The sequence below is a fragment of the Chrysochloris asiatica genome, unplaced genomic scaffold, assembly GCF_000296735.1.
Source record: "Chrysochloris asiatica unplaced genomic scaffold, ChrAsi1.0 scaffold00043, whole genome shotgun sequence".
Taxonomy (NCBI): Eukaryota; Metazoa; Chordata; class Mammalia; order Afrosoricida; family Chrysochloridae; genus Chrysochloris; species Chrysochloris asiatica.
Window position 1 is genome coordinate 17,474,975 of NW_006408561.1, and position 14,506 is coordinate 17,489,480.

Below are 14,506 nucleotides of genomic sequence, written 5' to 3' on the forward strand. Positions count from 1 at the left end.
GAATATAATAAACAGGATTATAATTGTTTTTCCCACAATTATATATATAAATGTCAGTCATTGTTAACGCACCCAATATTTTTATGCTGTTTTGTGATAATCCACATGAATGTAATTTCAATACTTTCAGATTTGAGGTCGTTTTAAATCCCTGAGCAATACTGTTTAGGCTGCCACGTATGTTTTTATTGATGGAAAGATCAAGTACTTCAAGATTTTGCATCACAGGCAGCAACTGACCTGGAAAAGGAAAACCAAACATAAAGAAAAACATTGAGAAAATGTGGGGTGTAAAAGGCAAGGCAGGAAAGAGTGGGGAGTGCAATTTAGTTGAGAGCTGGGGTTACAGTAGGAGTCCTGGTTTGGCGATATAGGATCAGCACTGGACTGGGAACCACAATGGGTTACAGTAAGGTCCCTAACAGGGGCAAACAGTTTGCTCTCAGCTACTAGCCTAAAGGTGGGCAGTTCGAACTCACCCAGTGGCACTAGAAGGGCCTGATGAACAGCTTTAGTAAAGATTAAAGCCAAGAAAATCCTACAGTGGAATTCTACTTTGCAAACACTTGATTGATCATCATGAATAGGAATCAACTTGAAAGCATTGGATTTGTGTTTGTTTGGGGCAGGGCTTCAAACTGGTTCATTCCAGTTCTACTCTTGGCTGAGATTTTGCATATCCTCCCCAAGATACTGAATCAGAATAGATCTTTGTTAAAATGCAGATTCTGATTCAGCATAATCTGGGGTGGAAATGTAAATTCTCAGCAGGGGATAGAAACAGAATGGAAAGATTCCAAGTTCAGGTTTGGGGATATAGTGCAACACTCTTAAATTCAGAGTAAGAAAAATACCGTAAACACGAATTCCCAAGCTATCTAATTGTGGCATCCTCATATTTTGGGCAAGTAAATGGAGAGAACGCTTCCAAATCTGTTGTTGTTAAGTGCTGTCAAGTCGGTTCTGACCCATAGTAACCCTTTTTGGGTTTCTGAGGAGCAGCTGGTGGGCTTGAATTGTAGACCTCCCAGTTCAAGTGGACTTTGCAGTTTAGCACATTAACCAGCAGCGCCAAACCAGGTCTTCTTTCCAAATCTGGTGGTGGTGGTTCTGTGCCGTGGAGTCGGAACCGACTCAATAGTGACCCTGTACAGGGTTTCCAAGGCTGTAAATCTTTACGGGAGCAGAAAGCCCCATCTTTCTCCCACGGAACAGCTGGTAGTTTTGAACTGCTGACCTTAAGGTTTGCAGCCCAATTCGTAACCACTACGCTACCTTTCCAAATCTACTTACCCATAAATGCCCCATCTTCTGATGTAAGGGCACAATCCACAAATTCAAGGGTTCGTATTTTGTTTCCTTCTTGGAACTTCTGCAGGATCCGAGGTAAGTTTCCACCCACTTTTCTGTTCCAGGACAAATTTAGTTCTTCAAGTTCAGGTATCACTTTAAGTGCTTCTCCTGTTACAAAATGGCGGGAGATCAGGTTGACAATAGTTGGCAAAGCAGAGGAATCAATTCAAAATCAATATGACCATTACTTATGGAATATTGAAACTGGGCCAAGTTCTGTGTTAATTGCCAAGAAATGCAGAGAAAAGGACTCAATTCCTGCCCACTCACAACAAGTTGAGTTTCTATTTTTACAGACATAGCAATTATAATCCCTTCCAAATCCTGAAGCCAAGTTTATAAGACAAAAATTGTTATTTAAAAGGGAACACCAACACTCTATTAATCCACTATTGGTAGGGTAGTTTTACTGAGTTGTTTTTGTAGTAATAAATATTTGTACAGTTCACCTACAAGTACTTTTTCTCCTCCATTATCACCAGGATTAGCATTTCTGAGAAGCTTAATGTGGTAGGCAGAACAATGACTCTCCACAAATATGTCCACTTCCTAATCCCTGAAATCTGTGAATATGTCACCTTAAATTAAGCAGTGTTATGGCTTGAGTTGTGCCCTCCAAAAAACCTGTGCTGTAACTCTCAACCCCTATATCCTCGTTAAAGTCTGCTGCAAAAGTCCTCATTAAAGTTTTAAAGTCTGAATATGTCACTTTGAGGACTGAAGTATACCTGACTAAAGCCATGGCATTTTCCAATCACCTAATATGCATGTGAAAACTGGAAAATAAGGAAAATCAGAGAAGAATTGATATACTTGAATTATGGTATTGGTGAAGAATATTGAAAGTCCCATGGACTTCTAGAAGAACAAATACATGTGTATTGGAAGAAGTACAGTCAGAATGGCCCCTAGTAAAGAATATGGTGAGATTTCATCTCATACATTCTGGACACATCAGGAGGGACTAGTCTGTAGAAAAGGATATCATGCTTGGTAAAGTAGAGGGTCAGCTGAAAGGAAAAATCCAACACAGTGGCTGCAACAATGGGCTCAAACGAACAATATTTGAAGATGGTGCAGGACAGGGCAGTGTTTCATAAGATCCAACAGATGGGTGCCATGAGTGGGAACCAACTCCACTCCACAACACCTAGGGACAACAATCAATAACTGTGATTATAATCATATTTGCCAATGGATTTTTGTTATGTTAATGTGCTTGTATTGGCATCCTGGTGTAGGATAAGCACAGGACCCCAAGGTTGTTTGAAACTGGAAGGTCAGTGGTTCAAACACACCAGTGGCTCCTCAGAAATCTTATTCAGGGTCACTATGAATAGAAACCGACTTGATGGCACTTACCAAAAACAACAAATGTATACAAAACAAAACAAAACATTATTTGCTGTCTAGCAGATTTCGTCTTATGCAATTCCATGTGTGCCAGAGTAAAATTGTGTTCCATAATAAGGTTTTCAATGGTGGATTTTTCAAAAGTGGATTGCTGGGCCTTTCTTCTAAGGTGCTTCCGGGTGGACTCAGATTGCCAACCTTTTAATTTGTAGCTGAGTGCATTCACCATTTGTATCACCTAGCGACTCTGTACTAAGTACATAATTTATTTTAACTGAGATTCTAGCCAACCTGTTGCTTTTAGTAGAAAATGTTTGTTTTGGTCATACCCAGGGCTCCAACGTCATCAGTTGTGAGTCTGCAACTGCCTAACCTCAGGACTTTTAACTTGCTGACAAGATGCATTTGCTGGGTGATTAAGTGGAGGGTCCCACCTACAAAGTCATTCCAGGAAATATCCAGTTCTTCCAAGTCTGGGAGAGAAGGTAGTAAGGCAACTGGAAGTGAACAGAGAAGAATATACGTTTGTATATATAATTTGTGATAAGTAGCAAATAGGAATCAATGTCTATATGCACAGAATATAGTTTTTAACTAAAAGCAAGGAAAATATGTTGTCTTTCATCAAAGCTGGAATCTCTCAGACAGGAAATTGGTGGAATTGTGACATTTACATTTCCTATTTCTTGGGACATTTTATATTTTTGCTAAATAACTACATTCTCATACTGAAGAAAGATCCCAAGTCACCTCCTTTTATGTAATTAAACCCAACAACCCACTGTCAAGGCAGTTCTGAGTCACAGCAATGCTACAGAACCAAGTAGAACTGATGCTAGGAGCTCCAAGGCTATAATCTTTATGGGAGCAGATTGCCATATCTTTTTCTCCAAGAGAGGGTGGGTGGTGCCTTTGAACTGCTGATCTCTCGGTTAGCAACCTTGTGCTTAACCATGACATCAACAGGCATCTGTTATGGTGAACCAAGCAACAGTAATGGTACTTTTAGGGTTAGGTTACCTAATAAGCAAGGTAAGCATGAGCTTACTTGTGAGTACTTACTAGTCTGTAGGGAACAACTTCACATTTTCTCCCATATCAAATATTCTGCATCTAGGTACAACACCTTGCTACAGAATCTAAGCCTGTTCGCAAATGTTCAACTCCTGACAGGGGCAGAGTACCCAGTTAACAAGGTAAGCATGGGATTATTTGTGTTTACTAATCTGTAGAGTTCCTATGTTCTGTTTAAACAACTGCCTATTGGTCCATGAACAGATTCCTCATGAGCACAATTAAGTGCTCAGGAATACTCATATTTTGCAATGTTGTCCATAGCTTGACATGAACCACACAACCAAAAGCCTTCATGTAGTCAATAAAGTACAGGTAAATATCTTTCGGATATTCTCTGCTTTTAGCCAACATCCATTGGACATCAGCAATGATATCCCTCTTTCCACGGCCTCTTCTGAATTCAGCACTGAACGGTTTAAAATTAAGAAAGATGTGTGACAAGGTTGTATTCTTTTACCATACTTATTCAACCTGTATGCTGACCAAATAATCTGAGAAGCTGGGTTCTATGAAGAAAAATGTGGCATCAGCATTGAAGGAAGACTCATTAACAACTGCAATATGCAGATGATACAACCTTGCTTGCTGAAAGTGAAGAAGACTTAAAACATTTACTGATGAAGATCAAAGAGCACAGCCATCAGTATGGATTGCATCTCAATGTAAAGAAAATGAAAATCCTCACCACTGGACAAATAAACAACATTCTTATTACTGGAGAAAAAATTGAAGTTGTCAAGGACTTCATTCTTCTTGGATCAACTATCAACACTCATGGAAGCAGCAGTCAAGAAATCAAACGATGTATTGCATTAGGCAAATCTGCTGCACAAGACCTTTTGAAAGTGTTGAAGAGCAAAGATGTCAGCTTGAGGACTAAGGTGTGCCTGACCCAAGCCATGGTATTTTCAGTTACCTCATATGTATGCGAAAGCTGCACAGTGAATAAGGAAGACCGTAGAAGAATTGATGCTTTTGAGTTATGGTTTTGGAGGAGAATATTGAAAGAGCCATGGACTGCCAAAAGAACCAATAGATCCATTTTGGAAGAAGTGCAGCCAGAGCATTCCTTGGAGGCCAAGATGGCCAAACTTCGTGTCTCATACTTCGGACATGTTGTCAGAAGGGACCAGTCACTGGAGAAGGATATCACATTTGGTAGGGTGGAGGGTCAGAGAAAAAGAGGAAGACCCCCAGCGAGATGGATTGGCAAAGTAGCAGCATCAATGGGCTCAAGCATGGCAACAAGTGAGGTTGGCCAAGGATTGGGGGGGAGGTTTTGTTCTGCTGTGCATAAGATCGCTATGAGTCCGTACTGACTTGATGGCACCTAACAACAACAACAATCTGTAAAGAACCATTTCACATGTTTTTCACCACTTCATGTACTGCTGCCACTAACACCACTCCCACTATGATAGTGTTGTATATAGGAGTCCTTTTATTTTGCAAAATCCTCCCAACAGTTTCTACCTGTCATCTTCAAGGTGTCCTACAACTGCAACTGCAGGGCCAAGAGAATGCCTGCTGGCCAGAACTGCTGAGATCAAGGGTGCCAGTTACTTCTTCTGTGTTTTTTTTTTTTTTTTTTTAATCTTGATTACCTGGGTATCTCCACCTTTAAAAAAAGTTAATTCTGTTTATAGGAATCAACTCAACATGCGCAGATTTCAACTTGCACAAAGACTGAATGGCACTCAGATACAGACTGAATGGCTGTATCTCAGCCACTGCTCATTAAAAGTGAAGTCATCTGCATCTGTAGGCGAGATTCAAAGGATCTCTTTTATCTCCTGAAGCAATGAGACTTGAGAGTGGACATGCCAAAGGAGATAGAGTCAAGTGTCTTTGCTAGCTGGTTTGTTTTTAAAAGTGTGTTTTGAATGTTAAGGTGATGAACATGGTGAGCTTCTAGAGCTGCAGGCACAGCAACCGAGATCTCCCAAAGATATGAAGCCAGGCTTACAACCATAACACTTTCTCTTTCTAGCTCTTGTTCAACAAGATCCTTGTTTTCTGAAGTTGAATACATTAACCTGTTAGTTGCTGTCTAGTCAACTCCAGCTCGTGGTGACCCCATGTGCATTAGAGTAGAACTGTGATTCATAGGGTTTTCAATGGATATTTTTATACACCTCTGAGTACACCCAAACCTCCAAACTTTCATTTAGCTGTCAAGCTCATTAACCATTTGCATCATTCAGAGACTCCATTGAGTACGATCCAAAGGAGAAACAAACACACACAAAACCACTTGTTTTGTAACACTAAACAGTGAGTTAGTGATTCAACTGTATGCCACATCTTTGTATATTTTTCAATTTATACAAGTAATCAAGCCTCCTTCCTCTTTATAATCCCACTACGAAAATGCAATGACCCTACACAAAATATAGTTCAGTGGTCAAACTTCAGTTTGCATCATACTCCCTGAGGGACTTGTTAAAACTAGGGACCCACTTTGAGGAACTCTGATTCAGTAGGTTTGCAGTGGATTAAAGGGCCTTTGTTTCCACAAGGTCTGCAAGCAATTGAGACACACAGTCATCTGAAAAGGACAGGCACAGAGTTCCTTCAGAAGAGACCAGTCTACAAACACAACGGCAAGAATTTTCATGAAGAGTAACGATTCCCTCACTCAACACGCAGTTTGTTAGATATCTCTCTGTTGGCAGACACATCTAAGTTGATTAAAAGTTTGATTTAAGGTCATTAGAAAAAAGAGGTGGCGGTGGTGGTATGGAGAGAGGTCTTCACAAGCAAACTCCTGTTTAGGAGAAAGAAATGGCACTTATGCTTTTGTGTAAACAAGGTACATATAATAATTGCTGGTAGTTATCTCATATCTCAGATATATGTTTTTTCAGGGGAAAAGAGGCAATCAATAGGTAGGTAAAATGACTCAGGAGAAATATACAAAAAAATGAATCTTCTTTCTAAACTCAGCTCAAATTTTTGAAGCATGAAGAAGGGCCAATCAATTTGCTTACAAACAACAACACAGTGATGCAACTGCTATTCCTGTGAGTATCTGGGACCATCTTTCAGACCTTGGAGTTACCAGTTGGATACCCAAATGTATTGTGCTGGCTGGCTCACCTCCACCTCCTACCACCACCAGTTGCTGTGGAATCATCCACACCTCCCACCAACTCCAGGTGTGTCAGAATAGAACTAAGGATTCCAGTGGCTGATTTACAGAAGTGGACTTCCAGGCCTTCCTCCCCAGGAATCCCTGGGTGAACTCAAACATCCAACTTTTCTGTTAGCAGTCAAGTACATTAACCATTTATACCACACATAGGCTCCCATCTGCACCTAAAGGGACTTTATTTCTCTGTGCAGGATGAAGTGCATACAGACCCACTTCCCTCATGTCCGCAGTGGTTAATCCACAGCTACTCAGGCCCAGACACTTGTTAACAGCCTTTTTGCCCAACTTCTGCAGGAACTGCTCATTCTTCTCTGCCTTGGATTCCCCTTCCATTTCTGAGCTGTCAGGCTGAGATTTAGCTATATCATAGGAAGAAGGAAGAATTTGCTGTGAATGACAGATAGTATTCAAGATGCATAATAATCACAATAAAACAAGCAGAAGAGAACCAGCCTGAGTAGGTCTCTTGTGAAACTTCAACTCAGAAGGGAAGACATTTATTTACTGGGGACAAAACATAACCACTGTTCATGCTGTCAGGGGCTTGGATACAGATGGCTTCCAGTAACCATTTTTGTAGAAAGGAGCCTGAGAAACCAGAACTGAACGGCTTTTCTTTCATGACCTGCCCTGGGCTTCTCCGTGTAAACATGGGTAGAAAAGAATCTGTTACCACAGCATTTAAGACTCCTGTTGCAGAACATTCATGCAGTCATGTTTGATGAGCACAACATCAAATTGTTGTGTGGGAGGAGAGCACAGGTATTTGCCCCCTAACATCAAACAGGTGCAGAAGGAAAAGTGTTGAAATCACAGTGGATGAGTTTCAGGTGGTGACGGAGGGAAAAACCCCACACCCTACATGCTGCTTCACGCATTTGATTGGCAAGCATACATACAGAGAGTGGTGCCTAAGGGGGTAGATTTTGTACTTTGCAAATTGCAGCAGAAGAGCATATTCAGAAAACCTCATTTGTCTTTGTTGGTGTGTGCTGTCAAGTCAGATGTGACTCATAACAACCCTATGTAGGGTTTCCAGGAGCAACCTTGTGATTAGCAGTCCAGTGCCTACCCTACAGCCACACCAGAGCTTGTTGTTTGGAGGGACCTTTTATGTAGCAGTTCACCATGTGCCTTTGTAATAACACTATCCTAACATGGTATATCACTAGTATAACAAAAAGTCTTAATTTTTTTGAGTACCTACTGTGAGCCATTGCTTCATCTACTGCATATGCTAGTATTTACAACATGTCTACATACTTTTGTAAAGAAAAAATTTGAAGAATGAAATGTTAAGTACATTTCATATGCATATACTGCCAGTGATGTGAAAGTGGTTTTTCAGTGATGTGAAAAGGTACTTTAAACATGTAGAAAAAGCAACCTGCTTTTTCTCAGAATACAATATGCAGTAATATTCTACTAACCCTGATAGGTATAAAACCACACAGCTAAATATATATATATGTATGTATTGGTTCCAGTGAAAATTAAAAGATAGTCCTGGTGTGGCACTGTAGGAAACTCACTAGACTGCAAGGTTGGCTTCAACTGTAAGGTTGGCAGGTCACTCACCAGCTGCTCTTTGGAAACACTATACAGGGTCGCTATGAGTAGTTACCGACTTGACAGCACTTAACAACAACAACAATAAAGATTGCAGTAGTAATAAACTTAGACTAGCATATTAGTGGAATAATAAAAACTCCACCTCTCATTCACAGTGTGGCTTGGGGTTTGCTAATCTGGTTAAGTAAACCACCTGTGCAGTGTACCTCTTTGCTGGGATGGTGGACATTGTCACATTCTACCAGTAGGAGGCAGCATCATCAACCATTTCACCTCTTCACAATGGCCAGTATTTATGACAGTACATTGGATGGAGGTATTTTGTTTTGGATAGGGCTGCCAGATTTAGGGGAAAAAAACAACAACAAAAAACAAAAAATAGGTAGGGCACTCAGTTAAATGTAAACTTCAGATAAACAGCAAATACTTTAAAAAGTATTTAGTATTTTTTAAATATTGGAGTCCTGGTGTGGCACTGTATGATAAGCTCTAGACTGCTAACGGCAAGGTCGGCAGTTCAATTCCACCAGCCACTCCTAGGAAACCCTATACAGGGTCACTATGAGTGGGATCTGACTCAATGGCAAAAAAAAAAACACTTTTTAAATATTGCATGTATTAGATAAAAATCAAAACCAAACCCACTCACAGAGATGCTGTACAGGGTTTCCGAGGCTGTAAATCTTTACAGAAGACATCCCAGCAGCTGATGGGTTTGAACTGCCGAACTAGCAGTTGGCAGTCCAGTTCTTATTCAACAGCACCACACCAGGGCTCAAATCTTAATGTAAGGAGTCACAATTATCTCTATTACATAGATTTGGAAACTGAGATGCAGAAAGGCCATCGATAAGGAAGAAATAAGAGTTGGAATTTGAACTCACAACAGTCGGGCTCCAGAGTTCTTTGTGTGTACTTGTATGTTTTTAATTTTTTTAAATGTGTTTGTATTGCATCTTATTGCTATCTCTTTTGTTTTCAAACTGTTTAACTCTATAGACTTACTCTACAATCACCAAGTTCTAGCCCCACCAAACCTCCTGTCTCTCCTCACATCATTCATTTACTTTATTGCTACATGCTTTAAGAGAGTAGCTTCTACTTGCTGGCCCCAATTCCTCACCACATTATTGACTAACCCTCTCCATTCTTGTCACCACACTCACTGCCCAAATAAATTGTTTTCTTAAAGGTCACCAATGTTGCCCTACCAATGAACAAATTCAAAAGTCTCCTTTCAGTTCACATCTTTCTTGGATGCTCTGTCATATTTGATTTCAATCATAAGTCCAAGGCAGTACAGTCAGAATAACTGGCTCAAGTCATGGGTCTGTCAGGCCAGCAAATCACTTAATGCCTGTCAGCCTTGGCTGACTTATATATAAAGTTGTTCTTGTAAGTGCTCTTGAGTCAGTTCCAAATCCTGTGTAGGTTTCTGAGGAGCAGTTGGTGGATTTGGACTGCCGACTTTGCAGTTAGCAGTGCCTATTTTACAGCATCACACCAAGACCCCACTTATAAAGAGGAGACAATCATTCCTGCCCAGTTCACTTGTTAGAAATTTTGTGATTAAAGTTTATCCCAGGTAAATCTACAGTAAGGTTCCAGTATGGAGCAAATGGTTTGCGCTCAACTGTTAACCTAAAGATTGGCTGTTCAAACCTTCCTAGTGGAGCCATGGAAGAAAGCCCTGGCTATGTGCTTCCATTAAGATTATGGCCAAGAAAACTCTATGGAATAGTTCTGCTCCGTGACCATGGGATCACCATGAGTCAGAACCAACTAACAATAACAAATCTATAGTGCCTTCTAGCAGGGAGATACATGGCAAATATTTGTTGAATGAACAAATGATGGAAGGATGAATGGATGGATGGATGGGCACTGGCTGTAGAGACCCTCCGATTCTGTGAACTATACAGTATCTTCTCTTTTCAAATTCCTTTATAGTTTAAGTCGGTCAGGGTGGTTTCTGTTGTTTATAACAAGAATCCTGATGCTTTTGTAAAACATTGCTACATGTTTGTACTAAGAGCTGGTGGCCAGGAGGCAGACTTGCAGAATGTGCCCTTTGGAAATATAAATTATTATACATGCCTGAGTGGTTTTTTTGTTTGTTTGTTTGTTTGTTTTTTAAAAAGCTAACGTGGATAGAGAGAAATGCTGTTAACTGATGGTACCTGGAGGAGATTATAATCATTGTAATGAAACAAAGTGTATGATTTGTTGAATGTAAAACTGATGGTATGCGCTGTAAACTTTCACTCAATCCACAATAAAAACCTTAAAAAAAAACAACAACCAAAAACTGCATTGGTGAAAAAAAACAAGGAAAAACATTGCTACATGTTTGTAACATTACTGGTGCTGAACAGGGAGTCAAGGTAAAGTGATGACAAATTCCAGCTTTCTAATGAGACAAGACAAGAATGCCATAGCTGCAATGCAGATGAGAAATGCAATGGTGGAGGGACACAGAGGATGGGAGTCAGGTATATCGGGTGGGCTTTGGGAAGCTTCCAAGAGAAAGTGGGGCTTCAGTTGCAGCTTAAAGATTGAGTGCAGAGAAAGAAAAGTGGTACAAGGGAAGGACTTTTTCAGCCTGGGAAACCATTTCAGGAATTACAGGTAAACCAGAATGTCAGAAGTTTAGGATGACTGTAGGGTGTGATAGGAGGTCAGGAGAAGGCAGAGGGTGTGAGGACATATCCAAATGATTGTCCTCACCTTGGAGGCCCCATTTGGAAGTATAACCGTTCTCTTCAAGGCAAGATAGACTTACTTAGTGATGGATTGTAAGCAGATAAGAGGTACATTCATATTTGTGGTTTAGAAAGGGTGTGGTAGCAGTGTGGAGTGCAGGTTGGCAAGAGAGCAAGATTAAAAGCAGAGAAACCAGTTAGGAAGCTAGTATAGTGGTCAAAGCAGGAGATGGTGAAGACAAATAGCAGTGATGGAGAAAAGGAGCTAGGTTCGAGGGCCACTGAGGGGAAGAATCAACGTGACTGAAGAAGTCACTGAGTTTGGGAAGAGACGGAAATGAGAAGCCAGGGTGGCTGGTGGCCAGAGTTGCCTGCCAAGGAAGCCCCACTGCTCCATTTTGCACAGATAATTTAATCACAATTAGAGACATTCATAAACAGCTTTCCTGAAGTTCTAAACCATACTTCAGAACAGACATGAAAAATTTCCTGATAGAGATTATCTTTTTTTGAAAGGGGGACCTTAACCTCCTTTAAAATACATTTAATCTACTTACAGGTAAAATGATATTATATTTAGTATTTTATGCCAAATAAAATTGCATAGGTATAGGTATAAGGAAACAAGATTGTCCAGAGGTTAATAATTATTAAATGTAAGTGATCATGGAAACTCCTTATACTATTAGCTTTACTTTCTTTTCTTTTGGGTGAAAATATATATTGAAAAGAACAAACCAAAAACATTCTGGCTTTGTTGTTGTTGTTGTCAGGTGCCATCGAGTCGGAACCGACTCATAGTGACCCCATGCACAGCAGAAGGAAACAATGTCCGATCCTGGGCCAACCTCACTACCGGTGCCACACTTGAGTCCATCAGTGATGCCACCTGGCCAATCCATCTCATTAGGGGTCTTCCCCTTTTTCTCTTTAGTTTTGTATATATTTGCATTAAAAAGTTTTAAATGTGCTGAAATGTACTTAATCTAATAGAAACTAGATTGGTTGCATTGTATGTGATACTTAACTCTTAGAGAAGAATATGGCAATGTTTATTTAGAACAGTAAAGTATTTCATAATCCTTGAATTTGTTTGAACCACAAGATTGGCGGTTCAAGTTCACTAGCTACTCCTTGGAAACCCTATATAAGGTTGCTATGGGTTGAAACCAACTCAACGGCACTTAACAACAGCAACTGGAAATTTATCCTAAGAAAAAAATAGCTGAAATGAGTCAACCAGGGAAAATACACAAGAAAAAGACAAAGACATCCACTGAAAGAAAAAAATATGAAGTTTCTATATCATATATATGTAATAGATTATGCAGTTATTAAAATTGTTCATATAAACATGTAGCAATGTGGGAGCTGAGCAATATGAAAATATGTACAGAAGTAAAATCACAGTTCCACGTAAGGACAGTACAGATTTATAAGTCATTTGTTGGCTTAGCTGCCATCCAGTTGGCTCTTGACTCATGGTGACCTCAGGGACAATGGAATTAAGGGCTGTCCGGTCCTGTACCACCCCCAGGATCGTTTTAGGATTGGATCATTGTGACTCATAGGGTTTTTACTGGCTGATTTTCAGAAGTATATCACCAGGCTTTTCTTTCTAGTCTGTCTTAGTCTGGAAGCTCCCTTGAAACCTGATCAACATCATAGCAACAGTCGAGCTTCCAGTGACAGACAGATGGTGGCTGTGCATGAGACACGTGGGCCAGGAATCAAACCCAAGTCTCTTGTATGGAAGGCAAGAATTTGACCACTGCTCCACCAATGAATGGCCTTAGTTGTAATCTATTACAGCTGTGTCCAAGTTTCAGGCTCTGACCCCAGCTACTTCTCTGACTTGTCCCCTACTCTTCTCTTCCTCTCGCTGTTGACCTTCACCTGCAACATAACCTCCAGGGTCGTCATCAAACATTCAGACTCAATCCCACCTGAGGCCTTTTACATTTACAGTTTCTTTTGCCAGGAAAGTTAGTCCCATAAATACTCAGCTGAATCCATTCATTTATTCTACATGATTGACTTTATTCAGGTATCGGCTCAAGTGCCACCAACAGAGATTCCTGCTGTCTGCCTCCAACCTCATTTAAAAGAACACATTCAACCCACCACTCTCCTCTCTACCCTCCTTTATTTTTCGTTCTAGTACTTGTCCCCTCCTGAATTTATGTGCACATTGGTTTTTGTTTTAATATGGTCCTTTTGTTCATGGCTGCATTTTGTGCATGGGTGGTTATGCACACACTCCTGAACCAGAAAGTTCATGGAAAATGGAATTAGAAAATCATGAAATTTTTCTATGACCTTCTGAAACCTCCTCATATTTACAACATACAAAAATTAGAAGAATATTTAAAGCACTCAACTGACATAACAAATATTTTGAACACAGAGATTCATTTTACTATCAATTTAATCTGTAAGCTGTTTTTTAGAGGAACACTATAGTCTAGAAAATCAAGAAATAAAGCAGTCAGAAGCTTACCGAAGTCTGTAGCGGTAATCTCCTGTGTACCAACGTTGGGTTGACAATTGTTTTTCTCAAGGCCGTTACTCTCTCTTCTGATTTCAGCTATGGAGGACCTGTGCTTTGAGCCCCTGAAGAATTTGTTGATAAATGAAATCTGGGGTTTAGTATCTTCCCCTGAGGCGGTTTTCTTTTTAGTTTGACTCATGGTCAAGTTGAGGAGACTTTCTCAATAAGCATCTCTCTGTTTCTCTAGGATTTCTGAGAAGAAAATAAGTCTCTGTCACGCCTCTGTGAGACCAAAACATCTTCTCCTACAGTTCTTTTTTTTTCTTTTCTGTTTTTATCACTGGTAATGTTTAACGTATTTATAAGAATGATGTAACCAAATATCCGGGAACCAGCAGATGGTAACAGATATGAAACCAAAGCAAGTTTGAGTTCTCAACTTTCCCCTGTTTTATTGTGTGAGATACAGGTCATTAAACACCACTTTGGCAAGTGCATCAAGTATGTCAATAAATTTTTAAATTTCGACAGTCAATGAGAGTTACCACTGAACAAACTTTAGTACATACAGGAGTTAGAATGCCTCTTAACTAGTTGATGCAAATGGTTAATGGTTCAGCTGCTAACCGAAATGCTGATGGTTTGAAATCACCCAAATGTGCCTCGGAAGAAACACCTGCCAATCTCCTTCCAAAAAATGTAGTCATTGACTTACAAGCTTTCATGGGTGTGCTTACTTTCAGAATGAGGGGGCAGGGAAAGTAGAATCTCCACTGAATGATAGTCCTCTTGTCCAGATGGATC

General features: G+C 40.1%; 1 protein-coding gene across 2 annotated transcripts in view; it reads right to left on the reverse strand.

The window, feature by feature from the left end:
* LRRC31 (leucine rich repeat containing 31) overlaps positions 1–13,901 on the reverse strand; it is a 39,246-nt gene extending 25,345 nt beyond the window's left edge. Inside the window, exons 1-5 of one of the 2 annotated variants that reach the window (XM_006861818.1) lie at positions 13,712–13,901; positions 7,147–7,296; positions 3,036–3,203; positions 1,294–1,461; positions 73–240 (exon numbers count right to left, since the gene is read on the reverse strand). In XM_006861818.1, the coding sequence (XP_006861880.1) occupies positions 73–240; positions 1,294–1,461; positions 3,036–3,203; positions 7,147–7,296; positions 13,712–13,901 (844 nt within the window). The remainder of the gene's footprint in view (positions 1–72; positions 241–1,293; positions 1,462–3,035; positions 3,204–7,146; positions 7,297–13,711) is intronic. The other variant, XM_006861819.1, reaches the window with a different exon arrangement.
* Positions 13,902–14,506: the final 605 nt, after the last annotated feature.